The sequence below is a fragment of the Cenococcum geophilum genome, assembly GCF_001692895.1.
Source record: "Cenococcum geophilum 1.58 unplaced genomic scaffold K441scaffold_104, whole genome shotgun sequence".
Classification (NCBI taxonomy): domain Eukaryota; kingdom Fungi; phylum Ascomycota; class Dothideomycetes; order Gloniales; family Gloniaceae; genus Cenococcum; species Cenococcum geophilum.
The window spans coordinates 28412-51591 of record NW_027137662.1 but is presented as its reverse complement, the minus strand read 5'-3'; the positions used below and the strand labels follow the sequence as shown (position 1 = coordinate 51591).

The 23180-nt window shown below is 50.5% G+C and overlaps 9 protein-coding genes across 9 annotated transcripts; 4 read left to right on the top strand and 5 right to left on the bottom strand.

Moving 5' to 3' along the window:
• Positions 1-242: 242 nt before the first annotated feature.
• On the top strand, positions 243-2068 carry K441DRAFT_22101 (uncharacterized protein). The gene has a single exon (XM_067640591.1). The coding sequence runs from the start codon at positions 563-565 to the stop codon at positions 1649-1651; it is 1089 nt and encodes a 362-aa protein (XP_067496417.1). The 5' UTR covers positions 243-562; the 3' UTR covers positions 1652-2068.
• K441DRAFT_682988 (uncharacterized protein) lies at positions 1997-5013 on the bottom strand (the record flags this gene model as incomplete). The annotated part of the gene is made up of 3 exons (XM_067651647.1): positions 1997-2507; positions 2585-2918; positions 2982-5013. 3 exons carry the CDS (start codon positions 5011-5013, stop codon positions 1997-1999), a joined length of 2877 nt encoding a protein of 958 aa, XP_067496416.1.
• A 658-nt stretch (positions 5014-5671) lies between these two features.
• On the bottom strand, positions 5672-6256 carry K441DRAFT_623905 (DUF1903-domain-containing protein; the record flags this gene model as incomplete). The annotated part of the gene is made up of 3 exons (XM_067646062.1): positions 5672-6046; positions 6106-6152; positions 6205-6256. Coding segments are annotated over 3 exons (195 nt in total), but the record flags the coding sequence as incomplete, so codon positions are not given.
• Positions 6257-6677: 421 nt separating this feature from the next.
• On the top strand, positions 6678-7465 carry K441DRAFT_671604 (ubiquitin-like protein). Its single transcript, XM_067650443.1, has 3 exons — positions 6678-6753; positions 6812-7113; positions 7323-7465. Exons 2-3 carry the CDS (start codon positions 6877-6879, stop codon positions 7380-7382), a joined length of 297 nt encoding a protein of 98 aa, XP_067496414.1. The 5' UTR covers positions 6678-6753; positions 6812-6876; the 3' UTR covers positions 7383-7465.
• Positions 7466-7985: 520 nt separating this feature from the next.
• K441DRAFT_701607 (uncharacterized protein) lies at positions 7986-9346 on the bottom strand. Its single transcript, XM_067653352.1, has 2 exons — positions 8958-9346; positions 7986-8886 (listed from the first exon to the last, which is right to left on the bottom strand). The coding sequence occupies exons 1-2, from the start codon at positions 8983-8985 to the stop codon at positions 8327-8329; spliced, it is 588 nt and encodes a 195-aa protein (XP_067496413.1). The 5' UTR covers positions 8986-9346; the 3' UTR covers positions 7986-8326.
• A 901-nt stretch (positions 9347-10247) lies between these two features.
• On the top strand, positions 10248-12590 carry K441DRAFT_597082 (succinyl-CoA ligase-like protein subunit alpha; the record flags this gene model as incomplete). Its single annotated transcript, XM_067645046.1, has 4 exons — positions 10248-10691; positions 10747-11129; positions 11181-11391; positions 11439-12590. 4 exons carry the CDS (start codon positions 10248-10250, stop codon positions 12588-12590), a joined length of 2190 nt encoding a protein of 729 aa, XP_067496412.1.
• Positions 12591-13394: 804 nt separating this feature from the next.
• Positions 13395-14903, bottom strand: K441DRAFT_597114 (uncharacterized protein; the record flags this gene model as incomplete). Its single annotated transcript, XM_067645048.1, has 1 exon — positions 13395-14903. The coding sequence occupies one exon, from the start codon at positions 14901-14903 to the stop codon at positions 13395-13397; it is 1509 nt and encodes a 502-aa protein (XP_067496411.1).
• A 2962-nt stretch (positions 14904-17865) lies between these two features.
• Positions 17866-19044, top strand: K441DRAFT_671600 (uncharacterized protein). Its single transcript, XM_067650442.1, has 2 exons — positions 17866-18005; positions 18060-19044. The coding sequence occupies exons 1-2, from the start codon at positions 18001-18003 to the stop codon at positions 19012-19014; spliced, it is 960 nt and encodes a 319-aa protein (XP_067496410.1). The 5' UTR covers positions 17866-18000; the 3' UTR covers positions 19015-19044.
• Positions 19045-21609: 2565 nt separating this feature from the next.
• On the bottom strand, positions 21610-22837 carry K441DRAFT_691428 (uncharacterized protein; the record flags this gene model as incomplete). The annotated part of the gene is made up of 4 exons (XM_067652482.1): positions 21610-22101; positions 22301-22496; positions 22718-22775; positions 22813-22837. The coding sequence occupies 4 exons, from the start codon at positions 22835-22837 to the stop codon at positions 21610-21612; spliced, it is 771 nt and encodes a 256-aa protein (XP_067496409.1).
• Between the last annotated feature and the right edge of the window lie 343 nt (positions 22838-23180).

Here is a 23180-nt window from a genome sequence, read left to right as displayed (position 1 = left end):
TGGAAGAGCCGCTGCCTACTCGCATGCGTGCTATGGCGAGGAGCCGGGCCTTTACAACTCCATGTGCCGCTTCTATGTCCGTCAGCAGCTCGACTCCGCTATTGATCGGTTTGCCCCTTGCCCTTTTGCTTCAGGACTCTGCGAGACGTCTGCGGCCAGGTTTGATTCGGGGTTCGTACACTCGAGCCGGGATTTGGGCATTAACGCGCCAGAACATGACGCGATGTTGTTCAGACGTGTGACGACCTGCGTGCCTCTTCTCGCTGAAGAGAAATATGGGTCTGCTTGGGAACCAGCCGAGAATTTTCAAGGTCAGTGGCCGGTTCCAGGGGACAATTTGAGGCTGTATACTATGGGGAAGTCGCTCTTGGAGTTTGGCAATGTTACGTTCGTGCGAAGCAACTTTACCAAGTTACTGGCAGGTCCGTATGACATGCAGTGAGCGTAGAATCCAATTCCTTATAAACCCCTTACTTCGGAGAAGCTCGACTTGTATTCCCCCTTATTCTGCTGAATATGTGGAAACCAAGTTAGAGATATCTCGAAGAACTACTCTGGGAGAATGAAAGCTGATGAAATGGGGCTTACTAGGTGGACCAGCGCCTATCTTCAGAACCCAAACGCCAGTTCCTACACTCCCATTCCTGCCCTCAACACGACCGACTCCGACGTCACACTCATCGGAATCTCCAGCAACGTGAAATACATTGGCAACACCACCGACCCCTGGTTCAAAGCGCTAAACCGGAGCCTCATCCTCGACCTCGTCTGGACCGCCTCGCGGGACCTCTCCGTGCTCGGCTGCACCGAGCAGTATCAATTCTGCAGCCCTCTCAAGCGCTGCACGCCCCTCACAGGGCTATACGCCACGCTCCCGGCCGCCACCTCTCTTGGCCTCAGCGCGCACCAGCTAGCGATGTTCCAAATACTATGGAAGGCTGCGTGGGTCACGGCGCTGCAGTTCCAGATGGCGCTGCTGGGCAGCAACGTGCTGCTGGCCAAGAACGCGCTGTGGGGCGACACCGGTTGGTCGTCGCGGCTGCCGGACCGCCAGTGGGAGCTCGAGGCCTTCAACATGCACAACATCTCGCTCGCCTTCATACAGCGCGCTATCGTCGAGTATGCCTCGCCGACGGACATTGAGATCAGGCCCGGGCTGCGGTCGGTGCAGCAGATTGTCCGCCCGACGGATCCAGAGGCTCTGCGCGTGTGTGGAATAGTGAAGATTCGGAGTGTTGACCATACGTCGTTTAGCGTGCTGGGACTCGTGCTTATACTTGTGCTCGGCTCGGGGTTCATTGTGCTGGATTTTGTTCTTGCGAGAGCGGTCGGCTGGACCCAGACGAAGACTGGATGGCGGCTGTATAAGCGGGCGGAGTGGGTTGACCAGAGCACTTTGCAGCTGCAGAGGCAAGCGCTGGAAGGGCGCGGGATCGGGCCTTGGACTGGTACGGACGATGATGTTCCTGTCTTGGCCGGATATCGGCGGACCTTTTCATCAACGACGGATGGGGGTGCAGCGCGGGCTTGGTCTTCAGCAGTGCTAAGGGGAACGGAACTAGGTGTGCTTTGGGGGCGAGGCTCTGCTCAGAGTGTTACGCCAACGCGGAGTAGTGAATTTCTGCTTCTAGATCGGAGGAATGAGGAGTAGTTCCATTTATATGTATCGGAGAATTGGTGTTTAGGGCAGAGTTTTGAACATCTCCTCGACGGGTAAAGAATAGGAACGGCCTGGGGGTTGGGCGTTTGGGGTGTCCTACCGTAATATTGCTTGCCTGCGGTAAAGTCTCTGAAGGAACCCTCGGTAACTTGGCTGGAAGAGCTGGATGGAGGTTTAATTAACGACTGAACGACTTGTGTCTGACGTGCAATAGTAGTCTTAGGAATGAAAGGAACCACGCTCCAACACTCAATCTAATTTCTTTTCGAGCCCAACACCAGGCCTTGAAGGCTACGTTCGCTTCAAAACGCTTATAATACATCGGTTTTCTGACCTTTAATTCCGCACATTCACATCCCAAATCTTGATCGACTCGCCCTTCCACCCCCTCTTCTTACCGACGCGCGGTTTGTCGCCAGTCTGACTCATCGCAATCATAGTCTTACTGCTCGTCGCAAATGCCCTTACAAGCTCCTCCATCCTGCCCGTTTTGACAAACGCATCTGCTAGTTCGGCATTAGTATCGCTAGCAACAACGGTGGCGAGGTCCATCGATTTAGTCATGATGTCGCGGGAAACGAAGAAAGCACAGGCCTGGACGGCGGAATGGTACGCGAGCACGATTTCGGGGAGGTAGGCGGTTCGGATCTTGGTCAGCTGGGCGAGCTCGCCGTCTGCGAGGGCGCGGCGTTTAGTATCAAGAGAGGTTAGATGGGCGGGGGTCGTGCGGTTACCGTCAGAGCCGTGAGTTAAAAAGTCGTTGAGCAGTGGCTCCATGGCCGTGTTGATCTGCTCGAAGAGGTCTTTGATGTTCTTCGTAGCTGCTTTACTGCCGGAGTCGCGGGCTCTGGGAGGAGAGGTTAGAGGGCATTGCTTGTTGCGGGATGGAGGGTGGGGAGGTCTGAGGGGCAGGGATGGACGGACTTTATGAGAGCGTCTTCTTCGCTGCGCCATTGGCTTAGCAGCTTGATAGCTTGCACGAGCTGTTGGAGTTCGTTGTAAGTTCGGCACTGCTCTTTGTATTTGAGTAATTTTGCTCTCCGCTTCTCAAGCGACTGCTTCGATAGAGGTGCAGAGCCTCGCCTCGAGTTTGAGCGAATGGATCGGCGCAGTTCTGGATTCACTAGTTCCTCCATGCCGTCCCATTCCATGACGTTGAAAATTTGGTCATCGAAATAGAATGGTGTTTTGGCCCTTGAAACAATTTCTATGGACATAACAGTGCACAGCTCAAGCGCTGCACCGATACGTCCATTGACTAGGTGTTTATGCGTCAGTTTACGCACTCAGAGAATGGTAAATTAATGGTAGAAAAACTCACGAAGAAAGACTTTCATGGCATCCGTCATGGCGACAAACGTTGTGCTCATATGGTCTTCTAGATGTAAGTACCACTCAACACTCTGAATAATGGCCGCTTCATCTGGAGTGATATCTAGATCGATAAAATCGTCCTTGATCCGTTGGCCAGGCCATAATTCGCCGTCAGTAGGTTCCAATATCTCGTATTTCTTGATAGATTTCTTTTCATCACCAAGAGAGCTTTTCCCAAGGACAACTTCGTAATACTCGCCGAGCGCATCCACAACTTCAATATCATATTCTTGCATGAGTTTCAGGAATTGTTTCTGCTCAGCGGGATTCCTGATGTCCGGCAAGATTCGGCCAAGGGTGTTCGCTCTTCGCAGCGGCGAGAGTTGCGCCGCGTATAATGGAATGAGATCCATCTTCCGGGCCATTCGCAAAAAGTCAATGTACCCGACAGTGACATTCTCGAAAATGTGGCCACGTGTGCCATGTGCGTTTTCAAGTCCAAGGACTTCAAAGATGAGCAGCATGTGGACCACAATGCGAAGAGCGTGTGGGTCCTCTCCAATACGCTTATAGTACTCTTCTGTGACCTCATCTACCGGTAATATCAGGGTTGAGGTGAACTCTTCCGAGAATGCCATTTGCGAGAGAGCGATGCCTAGGTTGTAGACAAGATCTTCAAATGTCCTGCTTATCAGGCTTCCCTGAATCAGCTTCATGGGTGACTTCGACTGTGCGAATATGCTTTTCGTCTCCTTCAACAAATCAATGACCCGACGGTTGGTATTTTCCCAATCTCCATGAAACTCCACAGAGTTGAAAAGAGCGAACTTTCGGGTCAAGGTAGATGGAAGCCTTTGTGGATAGTTTTCTTGAAGGTACGCGTCGAATCGAGAGAGTAGTAGTGAGTTGTAGCGAGCATATAAATGATCATCCCATGTTCGACAGACTGCTTCAACAGACGCCAAGTCTCCGCTAAGCAGTCCGTAAACGGCACTTTCGTATCGGTAAGTACTGCCTCTAGCAAGAGCGAAACACATGCGACGCCATAAGCCCCCAACATTAGGCCCGGACAGACAGGTGAGTGCATCGCCTTGGTGCTCGTAGGCAGCCCCCATGCTGAGGCCGCGCCAACCTTCATTTCGTTCTTTACACCATTCGCAAATCTCTTTCCAAGGAATTCCGCGCCGCAGCATTTCGTAGCATGCCATCCAAATGGCCCGTTCATAGTAGTCGTCTGATTTTTCTAAAGTCCTTCGTTGCCTAAATGGAGCATCTGGATCAAGCTGGGTTGCCAAAAGCTGAGTCTTGTCGCTGTTCTTAATTGGAGGCATATCCACTCCTAACGGGTAATCCAATTGTCGCAAGCGCTTCTCTTGCTTAATCTTCGCCCGTGTATCCAGCCAACCGCTAGACCATGTGCTCGTGCCTTTCCCTGATTCCGATTCTAATTGCTCTGTTATCGACTGGATATCGCTCTCATTGCTGTCCGCAGCTTTCTCCAGCCATTTCAGGATCATCTGCTTTTCTTTGGCTTTATCATCTTCTAGAATGAAGCGCTCCCAAATTTCGATTTCTGGAGTATAGCGGTAGATGTTCTTATTTTCAGCCGAACCTTTCTTCCTTGCTGCTTCAAGGGTCACTCCAGGTGCAGGGTAGTACAGCTCAATGATTATGCGGAGGAGGTCCCAGGTTGCCGCTTCCGATTGCCAGTGTCGCAAGTCTTGCACCGTTAACGAGATTGACTCCGGGATCACTGTCGAATCTAGATCGGATTCTTCATCCTCATCCTCCACACTACGATGGGGAGTACCAGCTAAGCTCTGTATTCTCCTTTGCACATCTTTCGCAAGTTCTCCACGATTTTCTACGGCGTTTTGTTTTTTCAATGCCTCAACTGTTGCGTCCGCGTGATCCTTGAACTTTGATACCAATCGTAATGTAGTGTGATATTTGGCGGTTGCAGTTTCATTTCCATGTGTATACCAATGATCCACTCTCTCCGCAAACTTCTCCACTTCCTTCCCGACGCGGTCAGCCATTGTCCGTAGTGGTTGCAGAGCGTCGTCGTGCGCATATGATGTGAGGCGGAGAGGGGATTCTGGATCTGAGAAGAGTCAGCGGGACTGCGCGTGCAATGAAAATTATCACCGGCGTTTTTTGAGAGGATTCTGCTCACCGTTGGAGGATCTGTCGAAGCTCTGGTGTCTTTGGGGCTAAATAAGGGAACGCAGATTAGCTACGGCACTGGAAGGTAAATTGCAGTAGAAGAGGAAGTAGTTCCAGCTCTTCTTTCACGAGCATGAGGCAGAAATGAGTAAGATACCACCACAATGCCGGCCCACATCTCCAAGTGAATTAAGAGTAGTGTTGGAAGTTCGACTGCCCCCAGGAATGCTTGAGCAAAGTAAAATTAGGATACCTTGAGTCCCGAGGATTGCGATCGCCTTGAGATAGGAGCCATTGCCAGCGAAGAGAGAGGGAGATAATCAAATGGGCGAAATGCAGCTACGCAGAACAAGCTGCGTGAAAGGCGAAAGCGGGCCTTGACGCTTCTTCAGAGGAAGCTGTCGACGGGCCAAACAACGAGATAATCATGCGGCTCTGCGCTAGCGCGTTCTCGCTTGTGGGCCTAGAAAACCAACGCTGATTCTTTTTGCTTTCCTCTTCTTTTTCTTCTTCTTCAATGTCTTTATAGGCAATCATTAGAGTCTCGGTTCAAACTTATCTCCATGTTTGTACAGGCCCTTGCGGCCTCTTGCGTGCTCACGATCGTCTTAGACTAATATACTACCTGTTCCCTCACTCGACTTCTTCGGAGCCAGCATGAGAGTGTAGATTGGAAAGTTGGTATTACATTCTACGGCTTTTTGTTACACTTCTGTCCCACAGATTAAAGTCCTTGACTTATCTGCTTCATCTTCAGCCTGTGGTCTTAGTCAGATGGGCCCTCATTAGAACAAGAACGAAGGCTTTCCATTACCTCAAGAGGGATACCTTTGGGCAACTAACTGTACTCGCTTCATCACCATTCTCTTTGTAGAAAGCGTTGCAGCATTCATAGAGAGCATCAACCTTATAATATGTATCAGGCTATGGCTCGCCTGAATATACCGGCCTGGAAATGCGCTTACCTCTTTCCTGCACTTCTCTTCGTTGTAATTGGATCTTTGCAAACAATCTATGCACCAGCGATTAGTCCTGGTCAGCAATGAGATATTTACCTTACCCACCCTGAATCGCACATGCCCTAGGATGGCAGGGAGGGTCGGTCTTCAGGTCTTTTACTCCCTAGGACGGCTATCAGCTCTCATGTTCCATGTTTATCCAGTGACATCAACTACCATCTCGCTTAGAGCACCACTTTAGCGCGGATACCGGATACAAACTTCACGAGAGAGGCAGGAGAAATTCAATGCACCTCTAAGTAGACGTGTGAAGTGCTCGAAACCCTAGCGAATGCAGATGAAAGGGTGGTAATGTAGTAATGACACAAGCCGTTACCGTGAAACCTGTCTTCCATTCCCGACCTCGCTTCTCCCTCCGGGCCACTTCGAAGTCCAAGACCCCACCAAGCTAGGACTTTCTTCCACATCTCGAGCCGACAGTACTTCAGCTCTTATTTCCTTCTTCCACCTTTACTTTTTTCGCCACCACTCTTTCACCGTCGCAATCACACTCACAGGTCGCGCTGTGATTTCAAAGACTCCAAATTATCCCGCCTATTCTCCGGTGATATCGTAAACTCCGCTAAACATCACTTTTGCGCCTTGCACGCCCAGGTTCGTCTCACGCCACACCTCTACCATTTAAGAAGGCTCACCCGCTCACAGGCAACAGCTTCACTTTCCTCATCATAAGCAGACCTGAGACCCAGCATTCGACACCCCGAAACCACCTCCAATATGTCGGACAACGGTTCTCCAAACAACATGCACAAGCCCGAGGATACTGCTCAGCAGTCGGAGCATCTCAATATCAAAGTCACGGATAATAACAACGAGGTGTTCTTCAAGATCAAACGTACTACCCAGCTGAAGAAGTTGATGGATGCGTTTTGCGATAGGCAGGGCAAATCCCCACAGAGTGTGCGCTTTCTCTTCGACGGACAGCGTGTGCAGCCTACAGATAATCCAGATTCGGTGAGTCAATCATCCCGCTGTTTCAGGTTCACGGTTCGGCATTTCTATTCTATGGCCGAGGGCTAGCACCGTGTCATGCCTACTGGTGAGGGGCAGTATTCAGCAAATACTTGCTATATAGCTGGCTTCCAAAGACTTCGTAGCCTTGCCTGTTGCCTGCTCGTGATTATTTTATGCCAGTCTGTAATTTACTAATACATTTTATACAGCTTGACATGCAGGATGGCGACACGCTTGAAGTCCACCAAGAGCAAATTGGCGGGTGTTGATCCGAAACTCCTTTCCGACACGACATGATTGAAAAGAAAAGCTGGCTCCTGCTGAATGCTAGAAAGGTCAACTAGCAAGACGTGCACACGATAGATACGATGATAAATGAGCACTTGCTGCTAGGCTGGCTCGTCAGGTGAAGGACTGAAGATCTAACCAGTGAGACGAGGAATGAGGGTGGGACTCTTTTCTTTCTCGGATACGGTGGTTCTTCAGGCATGTTTGGGGCGTCTTTGGTGTCACCGGGGTTGCGTTTCGTGGCTTCCCCGCAGCGTGTATCTTTTATGTTATTTACTTTTAGAATCACTCCATCTCGCCGCCTAGAAAAGTATTTTTCACGTGATAACCCCTTTAACGGCTTGATTGATTCTATCTAGGGGCTCGTTAAAAATCTGTAATGCCAAGAATACACTATGTACAATTTGGAAGTCACATGAAAAGGAACCACAGGCTTGGTGTCGTTCCGAAACGGTAAACCTCAAATTGCGGTGAGCTTTTATCCGTTATCAACCAAGCACTCCCAGCTACCTTCAATCGCTTCACTATAGCCGGATAAAAAGCCTTGCTGGATCTGTAACTTAATATACTTTACTATTTTTTTAGCGGCTTGCAGGCCTAGTTACAGAATTTACCTCATGCATTAAGATTAAATGAATATCTCCTGCAATGCTCCTTCAACTATCATCTACTGGTGCAAAACCTCATATAAGTTAAATGAATATAATGGTTGATAAGTTGAGCCCGTTTGACTTGTAGTACTGAACCAACGGACAAAAGCAAATGAATGCCATGATATATAAGTTTTCGAAACAATGAGTCGAACAAAGACGCCCCCCGATCTCAAGCCCGAGACCCACAATCCATACAGCGCAAGCAATACACGCGATCCACGCGTGACCCGCCCCAATACTCCTACAAGCCCAAAAACCCCCCTCGCACCCTCCTAATCCTCCCAAACTGCCTTCTTCCGCCTCTCCGCCTCCTCCGCCTCCCTCCTCTCGCGCTCCCTCCGCTCCTCCCGCGCCCTCTTCTCCCTCTCCCGCGTCACGCGATCGAACTCCCTCTCCTCCTCGCTCCGCTTCGGCGCCCGCACCCCCAGCGCCCCCGCGATCAGCCGCCCGGCCACCGCCGTCGTCTTCTCAGGCCGCCGCGCCGGGCTCGCCGTCCCGCTGTTATTCCCGCTGCCGCTCCGCGAGCCCCGCCCACTGTCGCCCGCGCCACTACCGTACGCCGCGGCGGCGGCGGGGGCAAGGGCGGGGAAGTCGAACGGGGCCCCGACGGGCGAGGCGGGAGTGGGCGGTGGCGGGTGAGGCGTCTCGTAGCTCGAGGCCGTCGCGATGGGCGGCGTGGTGTCGGAGGTCGAGGTCGTGGAGGCTGTCAGCGTGTCTTCGGTCTCGGCTTCGTCGCTGGACGAGACGTTGTCGTCCCAGGAGTCGGCGATGGGCTTCTTTTTGGGCTTGGGTGCTGTGCTGAGTTTCAGGTGGGAGAGGGCGGATGTGACTTCTGCGGGGGGGTGGGTAGGTTAGTAGGTGGTTGCTGGGAGCTGGGAAGGGGGGGCATGGTGGGGCACGTACCGGACTCGGAGGGGGTGACGTGAGACATTGTGGTGGCTGGTCTATTGGGTGGTGGGGATGTGGGTGTGAACGAGCAGATGGTACAGTAAGCGGACAAATGTTATATACAGGGCGCGCGGTGACGAAAGGACGATCTCGGTGGTGAGAGACTAAAGAGCAGGAGACTTTGGGCACAGAATGTGGGGGGGTCCAAGCTTGGACTGGGCTTGTGAAAATCAAACCGGACGAGAAGGCACATGCCAGACGACGGGCTTGCACGTCCGATATCTAGTACCTTCTCTTGATGGCGTTGCAAACCAACTTGTATTGAAAAGCTAAGACAAGCTCGGGTAAACGGCGTACAGGTGTCTGCGCATAGGGGAGCACGAGGACGAGGGAAAGGCAGGTAGGCAGTTTCCTATCCGTCGAACAGGACAACTCATATGCGTTCTTAGGTCTCCGCGAACATGATTTAGTCTTAATTTAAATACACTGATCCTCAGCATTTAGGACTATGACTGTTAACGACCACGTTGCTGCGCTGCGGCCGCGACCTACAATAATGAGAAACCTCATCTAGCACTTAATTAGGCATCGTAGTCTCGGCGCCGCCAAGCTCTTACCGATAACTTCGTCTCTACCTATATTGAGATATTGCATATAGGTAAGCTCTTCAGATACTACTGCAATCGGAGACTCGGTGCAGCGCCTCTTAAAGACAGCTAAAACGGTGTACACGTTTTACAAAAATTAATAAACTACTCAAACGGGCACACAGCATTAATCTCACGTCTCCATACTCGACTATTCCGCTTAGTTATACTCTATGTTTGTGTGTAGGTCCAGGGGGATGTAGGCTTTAGTTCTGTCTCTTAATTCCCGTCGACTAGCAGAATACATCCTTTTCGCGCATCTAGTGGATAACTTGCAGGAGGTTTTTCGGTAACAAGCAGCCGTTTAATGGCTTTAGCCCCGCTTCGTCCAAATCAACTCAAACTGTACAGCCGGATTTGAGATGTTCTGGCGACAGAGTGGCTGACGCTCTCTCCCGAGGTCGGAGCAAGCCAATTGCGTCGTCAGGTGCGGAATTTGTTTATTCCCTATTCCCGACGCTTTTACAAAAGCAACCTAACTCTCATTCTGCGCTATATACTTTCTCACTCCTCCAATAGAGCCCGAGTCTACTCTACCAATTGCTTTGCTCCTGCTCATGCCCATGTAGCGTGCTACTTACTAGCTTCCTGCCACTTTACAAGGACCTGTTGTTGATCCTTCCATCACACAGCGAGCATTACGTCTCATGTGTCAATCATGCTTTCTCATCGTGCTTTCATCAAAAGAACTTCTTTTAAGCAAAGTTGTTTATATTTCAATAATCGTTCTTCTCATCTATTCTTCTCGTCCTCTGCAAAGTATGGCGCATACGCCGACACCATTCCCAATCTGAAGATCGGAAAGTACACACGGGTGATATATCAAGGCTTCACGGGTAAACAAGCTACGGCCAATGCCAAACAATCAATTGAGTATGGAACTCAAATAGTAGGAGGTGTAAAACCTGGTACGACCGGGGAACATCTCGGTTTGCCTGTTTTACCGAGTGTGAAAGCAGCCAAAGAGCAATTAAACCCGGATGCTACCGCAATCTTTGTTGCTGCTCGGTATGCTGCTTCTGCAATCGAGGAGGCCATTGAGGCGGAAATTCCGTTGATTGTAGCCGTTGCGGAGCATGTTCCATTACATGATGTTATGAGAGTAAGCCATGTGTCCTAGCTAGGACAATTGGGGCAAGTCTACTGAACGGCTTTAGATCCATTCCATCCTCAGCACACAATCCAAGTCTCGCCTAGTAGGTGCTAATGCTCCTGGAATTATCTCGGCCATTGGAAGGTGTAGAATAGGCTTCCAACCATTGCCAACATTCTCTCCTGGTCATGTTGGCATTGTGGCTAAATCAGGAACACTGAGCTATGAAACCGTTGCCTCTCTCACAAGAGCTGGACTCGGTCAAAGTTTATGCATAGGGGTGGGTGGTGATGTTATTGCTGGAACCAATTTTGTGGATGCACTCACAGTCTTCGAGACGGACGAAGATACTGAAACTATCATTTTGGTCGGTGAACTAGGCGGGACTGCGGAAGAGGAGGCTGCCGAATGGATAAAGGTGTATAAGAAACGCGTGCCAAATCCAAAGTAAGCGTATCCTCTTCTAGGTCATTCTCATCAAACTAAACAGCAATCTAGACCCATTGCGGCTCTTGTAGCAGGTTTCCAAGCCGTCCCGGGCAGAGTGATGGGACATGCTGGAGCATGGACCGGCATCGGCGAAGGTACCTCTGAAAGCAAATACAAAGCCCTGGAGAGCGCTGGAGTAACTATGGTCGACCACCCAGCCAAGTTCGGCAACGTAATGAAAGGTCTACTATTAGGTAGTGGAAGAAGCGTGTATGAAATTGTATGTCCTGCCCCCTTACTTAAGAAATGGTTCTAAACAATCTGTAGCAAAAATCTGTAGTAAACCAACGCCGATCCTTCCACACTTCTCGCTCACGGCCTCATGTTCGACTAGCCCCAAGTCGCTCAGCTAGTATTCCTCACCGCAGCCTCCACCTCACTACAACTCAAGCTACAGACCTCCTCAAAAACTATGGCATAACTATCTCGCCAGACCCTTCACCCACGCCCTCATCCTCCCACTTCGTCGGCATAACAGTTGACCGCTCATCCCGCAGCCCTTGCATCGTTGCCTCTCCCACCACCTCCCCGACCCAGCTCGCTTACCGCGCACGTCGTTTCCCTTTCGATTACCGGCTGGGTCCCTCGCAAGCCACAATCCTCGCGGCGCTCGAGTACCTCCAGCTCGACGCCGCCCCTTCCAGTGCCAAAGCCTCCGCCGCCTCCCTAATCAACTCGCTCTGGTCGCTCTACCAATCCAAAGAAGCACTAACCCTGACCGTACACCTCTCCCTGTCCACCCAGCAAGACTCACTAATCCTCCACAACCCCTCCCTCACCTTCGACGACGCCGCCTTCAAATCCGCCTCCCGCCACCCGGACATCCATTCCCTGCGCGACCTCTCCGCCATCCCCCCAGCCGAGCTCGAAGCCGAAGCCCACGGCATCGTCTACATCCCGCTCCCCTCCCCCAGCGCCGCCGCCGCGCAACCTCTTCTAATCGGCACCCTCGTCAACGGCGCCGGCCTCGCCATGAACACGTGCGACGTCCTCGCCGCGCGCCTGCACGCCTCCCCCGCCGCCAACTTCCTCGACACGGGCGGCAAGGCCACCGCGGCCACCATCGCCGCGTCGTTCAAGCTGGTCCTGGCGGATCCGCGCGTCGGGGTCGTGTTCGTCAATATCTTTGGCGGGCTGACGCTGTGCGATATGATTGCGCGCGGTGTCGTCCTTGCGTTCAAGGAGGTTGGGGTCGACAAGCCGGTTGTGGTTAGGTTGAGGGGCACGAATGAGGAGGAGGGTGCGAGGATTTTGCAGGGGGCGGGGTTGCCGATTGGGGTGTTTGATGGGTTTGAGGAGGCAGTGGGGGAGCTGGGGAGGTTGGTTGAGGGGCAGGACGGGTGGGGGAGGGGGAGGTTGAGAGGAGGGGTGGATGAAAGTGATGTAGGTATAGGGATAGGGATAGGGAGGGGAGATTAGGGTGAGGCGGAGGTAGAAGTAGAGGTAGAAGCGTTGAAGATAGATTTGGGTGGGAGTTGGTTATGCTAGTTATGCTAGCTATGCTAAATATAGACAGATCCTTTTACTCGCGTTTCAATTCCTAGTATACAGTTCATGCCGGTCCGCTCCCTGGACGCGCGGAAGAGGTAAAAAACAAAGACGAAGACGAAGAAAAGAAAGGGCTCTGCCGCCCGCACCCGCGTTTTTCCGCTGGGGAAGAAATGTTAGAACCGCCTGGCAAGCAGGCGCTCATCCCTCATGAAGAGAAAACACGAGTCAAAACAGAACCCGCCTCCCACCCCTTCCTGGCTCATCCTATAAAACATAACGCCATGACCACTGCAACCCGTAGACCCGCTCCTAACGCCGCCCGCTTACGATAAAAAAATGCAAGACTAGAAATGAGCGGAAAAAATAACTGCGTAGCTAAAGAAACCGAGAACTTCAGAATCAAAATATATAATGTGTGGCTGTCGGACGCTGGGTGGTTGGGAAAAAAGAAAAAAGAAAAAAGCGGTGTGCTGAAGAAATGAATGCTCGCTTCAAACGCTTCAGTGTTGCCGGAACAAGAAACAGAAGAACGGAATGGAATACAATGGCATATCGAGTACTGTAACATGCTCACATACCCAGCTGTCGAGATGGTAGAACAAGCCCCTTCTTTAAAAAGCTTAAACCAACCCCCAGGCCGTAACGCTGCCGTACCCAAGCAAACTATCTAATCAATGAGAAAGGATGATGTAGAGGGAAGAAGGGACAGCCTTAGAAAAGAGATTCTCTCCCTTAGAAATCCACACTCCACCGCATCCTCGGATCCCGTTCCAGCGACCGCTCCTTCCCCTGCCCATCCAGCACCTTCCCCAGTACCCTCCCCTCGCCCTTCAGCGCGCCGCCGTGCTGCACGTCGACGAGCAGCATCTCTTCGGCGCAGTCGCTCTCGGGCAGCCGGATGCGCGCCTCCATCAGCGGCGCCGACACGAAGCGCGAGTTCAGCAGCGCGTGTGGGGATACGAGGTCTTCCAGAATGTTGAGGGACGAGACGTCGGACGCGGCGAGCGGGGCGCGCGACTTCATGGCGCGCGGAATGGGGTCCGAGGAGGTGATGGTGGTCGAGCGGGAGATGCGTGCGGGTCGGCGCGGCTTGGAAGGGGATGGGTGCGCGTTTTGATCGGAGCTGCTTTGGGAGGAGGGTGAAGGGCATGCGGATTCACCGGATAGCACGGTCGAGAGCTTGTGTCTGCTGTTGCGGACACGCACGATGCGGAGGCTGGAGGTGGGAGAGGTGGTCGGCGCGGTGTGCACGATGGTGTCGCTTGATTCGCCGGAGGAATCGTCGTCGGTGGAGTCGGAGGAGATGGCTACGGGTGCGCTGCGGCGCTTTTTGCGGGATCCGCTTAGAGGGGGAAGGGTGGCTTTGGGGGTCTTGGGGTCCCGGTCGTGGCGCTGGCCTTTTGTTGCGTTCCTGTAGCAGCTGCCTCGTGATAGGGGAGGCATTTCTGGAGTTTCGCCTCTTTCCAGTTTCACTTGCAGTTGTCTCGCGCTGACTTGGCGCTGCAAATTCAGCTCTATGCGGCTGCTGGTACCACTTCCGCTGCGACTTCGGTCGGTGGCCCGTTCCTTCCCGTTCATGATCTTCGCTCTCGGCGGAGGTTGGAGCATCCATTTATTGTCTGCAGCATTCGGAGAAGGCATGCTGACGACGGGAGGGTGGAGATCGTTCACTGGAGGTGCGCGAGCGGTGTAGTAGCTTTCCGCAGTGGAATATGCAGTTCCTGGTCTGCTTATACCGGCGACTCCTACAGACGAACCGGTGCCATTGCTTTGAGAACCCTTCCGCGTTGTCGGATCCGGTTCCCCAAATCCCCATAGCTCTTCATCTTCTCTCTGATAACGCCGTCTATTCCAATTGTCTCCACTCAACGTATCATCTGAGGTCCGGGTTGGATCAGTAGTCTCTGGATGATTCATATCCAGACTGCTTCCTCCTCGGCTTGGACCAGTGCTGTGTGTTCCTGCCGTTGTGATACCCCTCTGGCTCCCGTTGTGTGCCTTGCGACCTGTTCTTCGCGGTGGAGGGCCTGGTCCGAGTACAATCTCTTCGGACCAGTACGGATTTGTCGCGGAGGGTTCAGGGTGACGGTATAGATCCGGTTGCTCCATTTCGAGCTGCCTCTTCTGCCCCCTATCTCTCTTTGCTTGTTTCCGCCTCTTGCTGCGGTATAAATATCCTGTACATGGTGCACAGGACACATAATGGAAGATGGCTGACTGTATTCCCCTGATGAGAGACATAGCGGCGAAAGGTAGTCAATGCCAGAGTGTGCGATGTAGTTGGAGAATGCGGAGAAATCGGTAATAGTGGGGATGCAAGGCTGGTGGAGATGTTTGACGGGAATTATGCGTATTGACCTGGCTCTTTGGGGTGAGGTATCTTGTCGAGGCGCAGAAAGGTCAGTTTACACAGCGCCGCGCAAAGTCGTCGTCCATGCCTGCCGGAACCAGCGGCGGGGAAGTGCCAATTGTATAGGCACTGCGAGCGACTCCTTCCGGAAGGTGGTATAGCGGCAAAATGTGTTGTTGTCGAGGTGCGACCGTAGTGGCAGTTGCTTCTGGGAGCAGGGAGGGGGCGCTAGATGACGAATGATCAACGGTAGCCACTAGGGTAAGATGCCCGGTGCGGTGCGGCGGCGCGGCGAAAGCTTGGTCACTTGTAGAGCAGCGGCGCCCTGCACATATGAATTGGACCGGGCGAGGATGAAGTACTACTATATTATAGCTGGCCTGTCTTCCAAACTCAAGCTTCAGGGCTGTGCCGTTCGACAGGAGAGAACCAACGACGAATCCGGGACGCTTCTCGTATTTGGCTACCTTGGCGTGACTGTTCCTGCAGCGAGCTGAGGAACATCACATCCAGGACATACATTCCATCCAGTCTGGACATGAGGCAATTGGTAAAGTCTCACGGCACGTTGGGAGATGTTACCCTTTCAAATTATGCACTCAGAGGACGGTGATGCATCCCGCTATCCCGTCCGTTTTGCCGGCGCTGTCTGCACCGTCTGCACCATCTGCACCGCCTCCACCGCCTGCAATCTGCATCTCTAACCCGTCAACAACGCACAGTCTTTCTCTTGGCACAACCTCGCGACACGTCAAGCCACCAATCTTCGGCTGTGGATGACAACTCCGAGACGTGGTATTTTCTCTACCGGCTGCGGCGGGAATGCACCCACGGACACGAAGAAGGCTACCACCATCTTTCTGCAAAACTATTCAGACCGCGGAATGCTTCTCTTCTTCTAGCCATCAGTCATGTGTCTAGCATACTTTCATGCACCTTACCACGACTAGAAATGGCATAAGGAATTGGGCAAAGTGTCGTTTAGATGGCAGCTCACATGGCGGCCCGCACGGCGGCTTAAATAGCGGATCAGATTGTCGTTCAAATGCCTCATGTGTCCGTCTGGCGGCTCCTAGCACAGCAGTGATCAACAACTGCCAGCTGCGCCATGCGTCAAAATTGCCTCTTCCACTAAGCCTGGATGTTGGAAGCTTACTGATTCAACAAGGATCATGTCATATTTGTGTAACACGCAACGGCACCGTTGCTCGTTTCATGTTAGCAGACTGAGCATTTTCACTGTTAGGAACTTGTCACTATGAAGGTGTCGTTGACTTTCTCCACCTCGTGCGTTTCCTCGTCTCAATAACTATGGCGCTCACCACCCCCGCTGATGAGTCTCCTACACTTCACTAACAGCAGGTACTCTGCTTTTGTGGTTCTCGAGATAGTATTTAAGTGCATTTCTCTACATTCTCATGTGCAACAAGGCTAGTCTGTTTTCTTCGATGTTCCTCGAACGCTCCCTAAACCATTCTCTAAATTACCCTACCTCTTTTTGCAACCTATTTACCACTCTCCCTTTTTAACACTATACTATTCTCGCCAGTTCGACTCTTCGCCAGCTACATGTGCAGATAGGCTTGGGACCACTACCAGCACTGCAACCACTTAGCAAATGGAGCGATCGAGAGGTGTAATACCGTAGAAGCTGATATTAATGCCAGTCGCCCGCACAACTTTTCTATTCCCTTTCGATTTTTTGATGTACTCTGCCCCACTTGCTTGGGGTTGCCCCAAGAGAACAATGCCCAGGGGGGAGCAGCAGACGCTCTTGCTGCAGATATTGCTCCTGTGGTGAACCCACCCACCCCTACCCGCGCTATTACCCCTGGCTTCAACTTTCCACTTAGCAACGGTCTCTGGGGACGTTCCTCCTCCGCCCCCTGGTTGGATACTTGCCCTCCTAATCTGTTCTTGCCTCCTGGATCTATCGCACCCGCCCCTCCTATGCTCCCTCCTGGCGCAGTCCCCGTGCCTCCTTGGTATCCCTTAACACGGCAAAATGGGTCCTCAGGTTATCGATAAGAATCCACCAATTAGATTAACCGAATCCGAATACACGTACTTAGAAATATAAAGCCAGTAATATTCGTTAAATCCTATATAAAATTACTATATAAGCTTAATCTTTGGAGCCACCCGATATGAGGTAGCCAGCAGTTATCCTTCCTGCAGAACGGTATTTTAGTGATGGTGTAATTGATGATTGAATCCTATATAGATACACGCATTGTTTTGATTCTAGTGTTCGCGCACGGTCCACTTCCTCCGAGGGCCTGCCGTGTCAAGGGATAGAGCTCGTGGCGTTATATAAATCTCTCCCCCTAATATTTACCTACGACTTGCCTTCTATTTAAAATAAGTTTATAATCATAGGAAGTATATTAACTCTTATCAGAAAGCCCTAGGACTAATATTCGCGCATCTATTTAATAATTTAATCCTCCTAATAAGAATGCGGTAGGGTTTTATAGGCTAGGTGTTGAGTGAGACGCCCAGCAAGGCGATGGGCAACGGTGGAGGAAGATAATATGCGAATGTCGGAGGCTTTGCGAATTAACGGCTCAACGCCCCGATTCAACGTCTTATATAGCTTCTTGTATAGAGACTTTAGCTTCGCAAGAACTGAATTTAGGAAGGGAAATGCTGATTTGTGCTAGAAATTTTCACTTTAGGTGTAATTTAGCAGGGGAAGAAGAAGGGGAAGCAGAACGTAGGTGATGAAGGTTTGCAGGTTTTGCAAACAAATTTCGTCTATGCGCTTTGCTTCGTCTGTGCTCCAACACTTTGATGTTCAAAACCTTCATAACCAGGGTCACCTTCATAACCCCATCACCTACGTTAGGCGAATGGCTCGCTGGGGGGTGTCGCGCTTCCTGGGGCCCCATGTTAATATGCCAAGACGTCTCGCCTCGAACCACCACCCGGCCAATTTCGCCAAAAACTATTTCTAACCAAATCCACCCTATTTTTTTCAAGACAAACATGGCGTAAGTACCTAGGTGTAGCGTATATATTAGCCAGTTTGCTAACTTAATTCGTAGCTCTCCCTATAAAGAAGGAGATCGTTTAACCCTATACACAGAGGGCGAGCAAACATTTTGGGGAAATCTGCAAGTCCGAATAGGGAAGTTGTATCAACCTTGGACACTCTCTTGCGTAATGGAGGTCGACGTGTTACAGCCCACAACTAGCCCTGCTCGAGCAATCCTTAAGCTCTACGACTGGCGATTCGCAGCGCAGCTCCGTAAGGACAAGATGATCGATCCATGGACCACCGACTACGAATCCGCCTATATCGACTTTGTCCGCAGTAGCCGCGCCCAGGACTTTCTAGATAAATTACGCAACGACGATGACTTTGAGGAGCCGGAAGAAGGCTGGGATATTGCTGAAAACGAAACCTATCTCCATGATTTATGTATAGACATGTTCAAAGCCGAAACAACAGTATATACTAAGTTGCAAAGTTACCAAGGGACCCAAATCCCGCGCCTATTTGCGCTAGCTACACTTAGCATTAAACCACTATATCTTGAAAACGACGTCGACTCTGCTCCACCCGACTCCGAGCTCTTCCAAGTAAATGGTATCCTGCTCGAACTTATCCCCGGCTTTACTCTCGCCCAGCTCGACGAGGACAAGGCCCCACATACATCCTGGCAGGCCATCGTTAACCAGGCCATTCAAACCGTACACATCCTCTCCGACCATAATATACTAAACGAAGACATTCGCACCTCTAACATACTAATTACCCCGGACGCCCATGCCCAAGGCGGATATCGAGTTATTATAATTGATTTTGCGCAGTGCAGATTCCGGGGAGAAGATGAGTCGGATCTTAAGTGGGGTCGTGCAAAGTGGAGTCAGGATGAAGAGGGGGCCGTTGGGGCTGTTATGAAGGCGAGATTAAAAAAATTTGGGTTTAATTTGAAGTATGAAGGGTCGATGAGATATTTGGAGTGGGCTGAGGGAGAAGGGGATGAGGAGAGTTAGCTTAATTTATAATAGTAATGCTGACGTTAAACTAGAATAAACTGTGTTCTAGTGTCCATTAGTTAATTCGTTGATGGTATCTCGCAGAAAATAAAGGAAATGGTAGGTATGCTAATAAGGAAGATAACGGTAGAAGGAGTATAGGGAATACCCGATAGTTACTGCTTAAGGACGTCGCGCGCGATAACGTAATAACGGTTCAGAATTAGGTAAAAAAGACGACACGCGCACGGGCGGGCATACTGCTCCTTATTAACCAACGAAATTTTCTCCCGAGGATCTGAGAGCTTATGGGCGTCGCCTTGGTGAGAAGTAAATGTTTTAAAAATTAGAAATTGTGTATTTTTGCGAGCAACGTCCTAACCACAAGATTTATTATATATTTTATTGATACAATTGATTCTTTAGGTAATCGTATCTATATACTTATAGATTATAACCCCCTATTAAGAATACTAGGGGGTAAGATATATCGTCGCAGAACGTAAGTTGGATTTTAAATTGAGATGTTTATAGATTTTAACTAAAACCAACCAATACTAACTAATTACCTATATCTAACTTCTCATAAAATAGAGCTATAATATCGCCGTAATATAGAGGCAATAGAGGAAATAAAGGGCTTTTAGCTTTTAGCGTTTTAGAGATAATTAGATGTAGAGAAATATATAAGGTATGGCAGTAAGGTAAGATTTGCGACAAGGTTGCGATAAAATACTGACCACAAATGCGACTGACTGCCCATATCTAATATTTTATATAATATAGCTATAACATCATTTTTTAATGCAATAGATAGAGAAGCTAAAGAGCTCTTACCTCGTAGTATTTTTATAATAACTAGGAGCTATAAAATAGTTGAGATACAGCAGTGAAAAAGGTGATTTTTGGTGCATTTGACGCTCCGTTACCACCAAAGCTGCGACCATAAACTCTCACCCTCAGGAGAAAATTTCGTTGGTTAATAAGGAGCAGTATGCCCGCCCGTTGCGCGTAGTGCACGTACCAACGGTCTCCCGAGGGTCTGATTTATGAGATAATCGATACCTTGTTGGCCACTTAGTCACGTTACTTCACTTGTCTATAAAATTCTATCCTGCTACTCTTGCCTGTGCTGTTCATCTTCTACCCTTGCTTCATGTTATGGTCGTGGCTTCCTTTAATTCCTCAATCAATTAAACGCTTACAATATTGCGGTTCTTCTCCAACGTAATATACACATCATTGAATACTGAGTACATCTACTATCAATTATAGCAATTTTAATCGCCCAAAAGACTCTCATTCCGATATCTCATCCTAGTACTGCCGCTCGCTACCGTCAATCAATGAGGAAATGCACTGCACACTACTTTGTTTTCAAGAAACACTTCTTAACTCGCCAATCCGAACCTGCTGCTCAATCAGATCTAAGCAGTCAACCCTTAGCATAGTGGATTTGGGGGAACTGCTGTTGGGCGTTTCTGCGTGGCCCAAACCCTCTAGATCCGGTTACATAGCTCCTAACAAGCTAAGAGGCATCACGCTTTAAACTGCACACCACCAATTATGTGCGTCACCGCCACCTACATCTACCCTTGCAACATCAACTCACATTGCGAACACATGCATATCCGGTGCTCAGAGATCCAAAACCTCCGTCCCTACCCTGTCCCGGGCCTTACATACGGCAGCCCACCACGATGTCCCAACCGCCATCAGGACGTCTACCGCGTTCAGGCCGTCTGTCCGAGATGCAATAAGCCCAGCCTGGATATAGAAGTAGCAGCAGAACCAATGGGAAAAGAGATGGAATTTCTCGACCCGGAGATAGAACACACAGTGAGGAAGCATTTCCAGGCGCCGGGATCTATTGTGGGGAACACAGCAAAGCGTCATAATGCAAGAGACGGTGGAAGAACCGCGAGACGTGATGATGGAAGCAAAGAGCTATGTCCGGAGAGGTAGGGAACTCTGAGAGATGCTTGGAGGTGCTCCTGCCTGGGTGGCGCTGTGGATGTGCATGCTGGGTTGGAAAACCCTTGTGCCCGGCAATGAGATTAACCTTTCTAGGCCTTTTCGTGTTTTCTACTAGGCGTTATCGAAACTCGCTCTGGATGGCGGGGCGAGAGTGCTGGCGATTCGTCAGTGGTTGTCTGGAGACTTGATGAACTCAAGTATATTTAGGCGTTAAGGTGAAAGATGGAAGAAATTCTGGAAAAGTTCATGCCGAAGATGGAAACAGGCAGCCACCGATTCATCAGAGCAACCGTACGCCGATAATTAGCCCTCCCACTTCGTACAGTGGGCAGTACATGGACTAGGATCTAAAGGTTCCCGAGCAATTGTTTCGGCAAAGCGAAAAATCATGGCATCACTGTGCGTATTGAAATGCATACGCATAGTTGGAGAAAGCAGTGTGCAGCTAGCATAGTATTACGTTAATTACGGGATATGTCCTACATCAAGTCATCGCAAAAATAAGGGCTTCTGACCGGTATATGTGCCTAATGTCGACGGAGCCGTCCAACCGATCCACAGCCTAAGTATTCATTTACGCCGCCCCCCACAGACCCCATGTACCAAAAGCGCCGCCGCCAAAATGCCGAAATCACATCATGAAACCATAGCATCGGCCTCGCCGTTCCCGTTCATAGCTTCATCGTCATCGTCGTCATCGTGGCCTTCTTTGTCTGCGTCTAGTCCCAGACTCAACTTGGACGGAATGTCCTTATTGGCTTCTCGTGCCTTCTTCTCCGCCCATGCTCGTAACCGGACGAGGTTTCTTATCCGAGCCTCACGGCGCGCACCTTGATTGCCAAGTATGGCCTCATTCACCCGGTTTGCGACGGTTTGCCGTAGATTTGGGTCTAGGAGAGCGGCAAGAGGTGGTGCTAGGTTTTCCGGTGGGAAGATGAGGAGCGCCATCGTTCGTTCCAGGTCTTCCAGAAACTCTGGGTTCGTGGGTGCTCGAGGTGCGAGTTGTGAGGTTGCGAAAGTAAGAGCGGGCGTTATGTCGGCATTAGGGGTGGACATGCAGTTTCGGATGAGTTCGATGAGCTGCAGTCGCAAAAGAGCAAAGTGGAGGGAAGGGTCTAGGTCGAGAATCTGCCAGATGTGGATAAGGTTAGCTTATACTGGCGGTGAGAGGCTGGCTTGAAATATGCGAAAATGACACAATGTTGTTCATATTGAAGACTGAAGTTTTGGAGTTTTTTATCATCAACACCCGAAGGCTATGAGTGGTGCATGAACTATATTAATCATAACAAGAGGGTGAGCACAAAAAATGAGGAGATAGACTGACTTGAGGGTTGAGGTCATTAATTTTATGTATTGCAGTCTCAATATCGCCGGCATGAATGGCATTCCGGATTTCCACCCTTGGCCGTATCGATTCTTCTTCAATAGGCGGTTGGATGTTGGCTTCCATAGCGAATTTCTTCGCTGCCGACGGATACCCTTCGTTGATCAGGTAGTCCATAATGACGAAGTTTATATCCCTGTCGAGAGCGGCGATGCATGTTAGCTTCTTGTCTCCCATCAAGGCAGCGTGGTAAGCGAATAAACAACGAGAGCATAAGCTCGTAGATTATCAGAAAAACAAGTTAACATGTTCTCCACATAGAATTTCGGAGAGATTCCCAACTTGATATTTGGCACATCATGGAAGAAGATAGAGGAAGTGGGTCGTGCTAGGTAGCAAACATAGAGGAGGTCTTACGTCTTGGAAGGTTTGATTTCGTCTACCCGACGTTCGAAGGGATGCCGCGTCGGCGTGGCTGCCGAGACTGAAACGGTGGAGGAGCTCTGACGGACGGTAAGTTTGCGTGTCAGGCGCCATAGTCAAGGTGGTGGGTATTACCATGGTGAAAGAGAGATGTTGCTACCGTATCTCCATCAGTTGTGGATAGGCGCTGTTCGACCTAGGTCGAGGTACAGGGCCGGACGCAGATTTTTCTTCAGGCTGTGGAGAGAGAGGGATGCCTCGACGTCCAGCTTCGACAGTGGAGCCCGCTTAGCGACAGCTTGGCGCTTTATGTCAGCGTTCAAGCCCGAGGCCGGCTGACCGACAAGTCCCATGCAGCTTCGGTTTATGTACGCCGCGTTGCTAGGTAGCTCCATGGAAATACTTCTGGCTTGTGAAAGCGTACCAAGAGAGACTCTGAAATATATTTCCAAGTGAA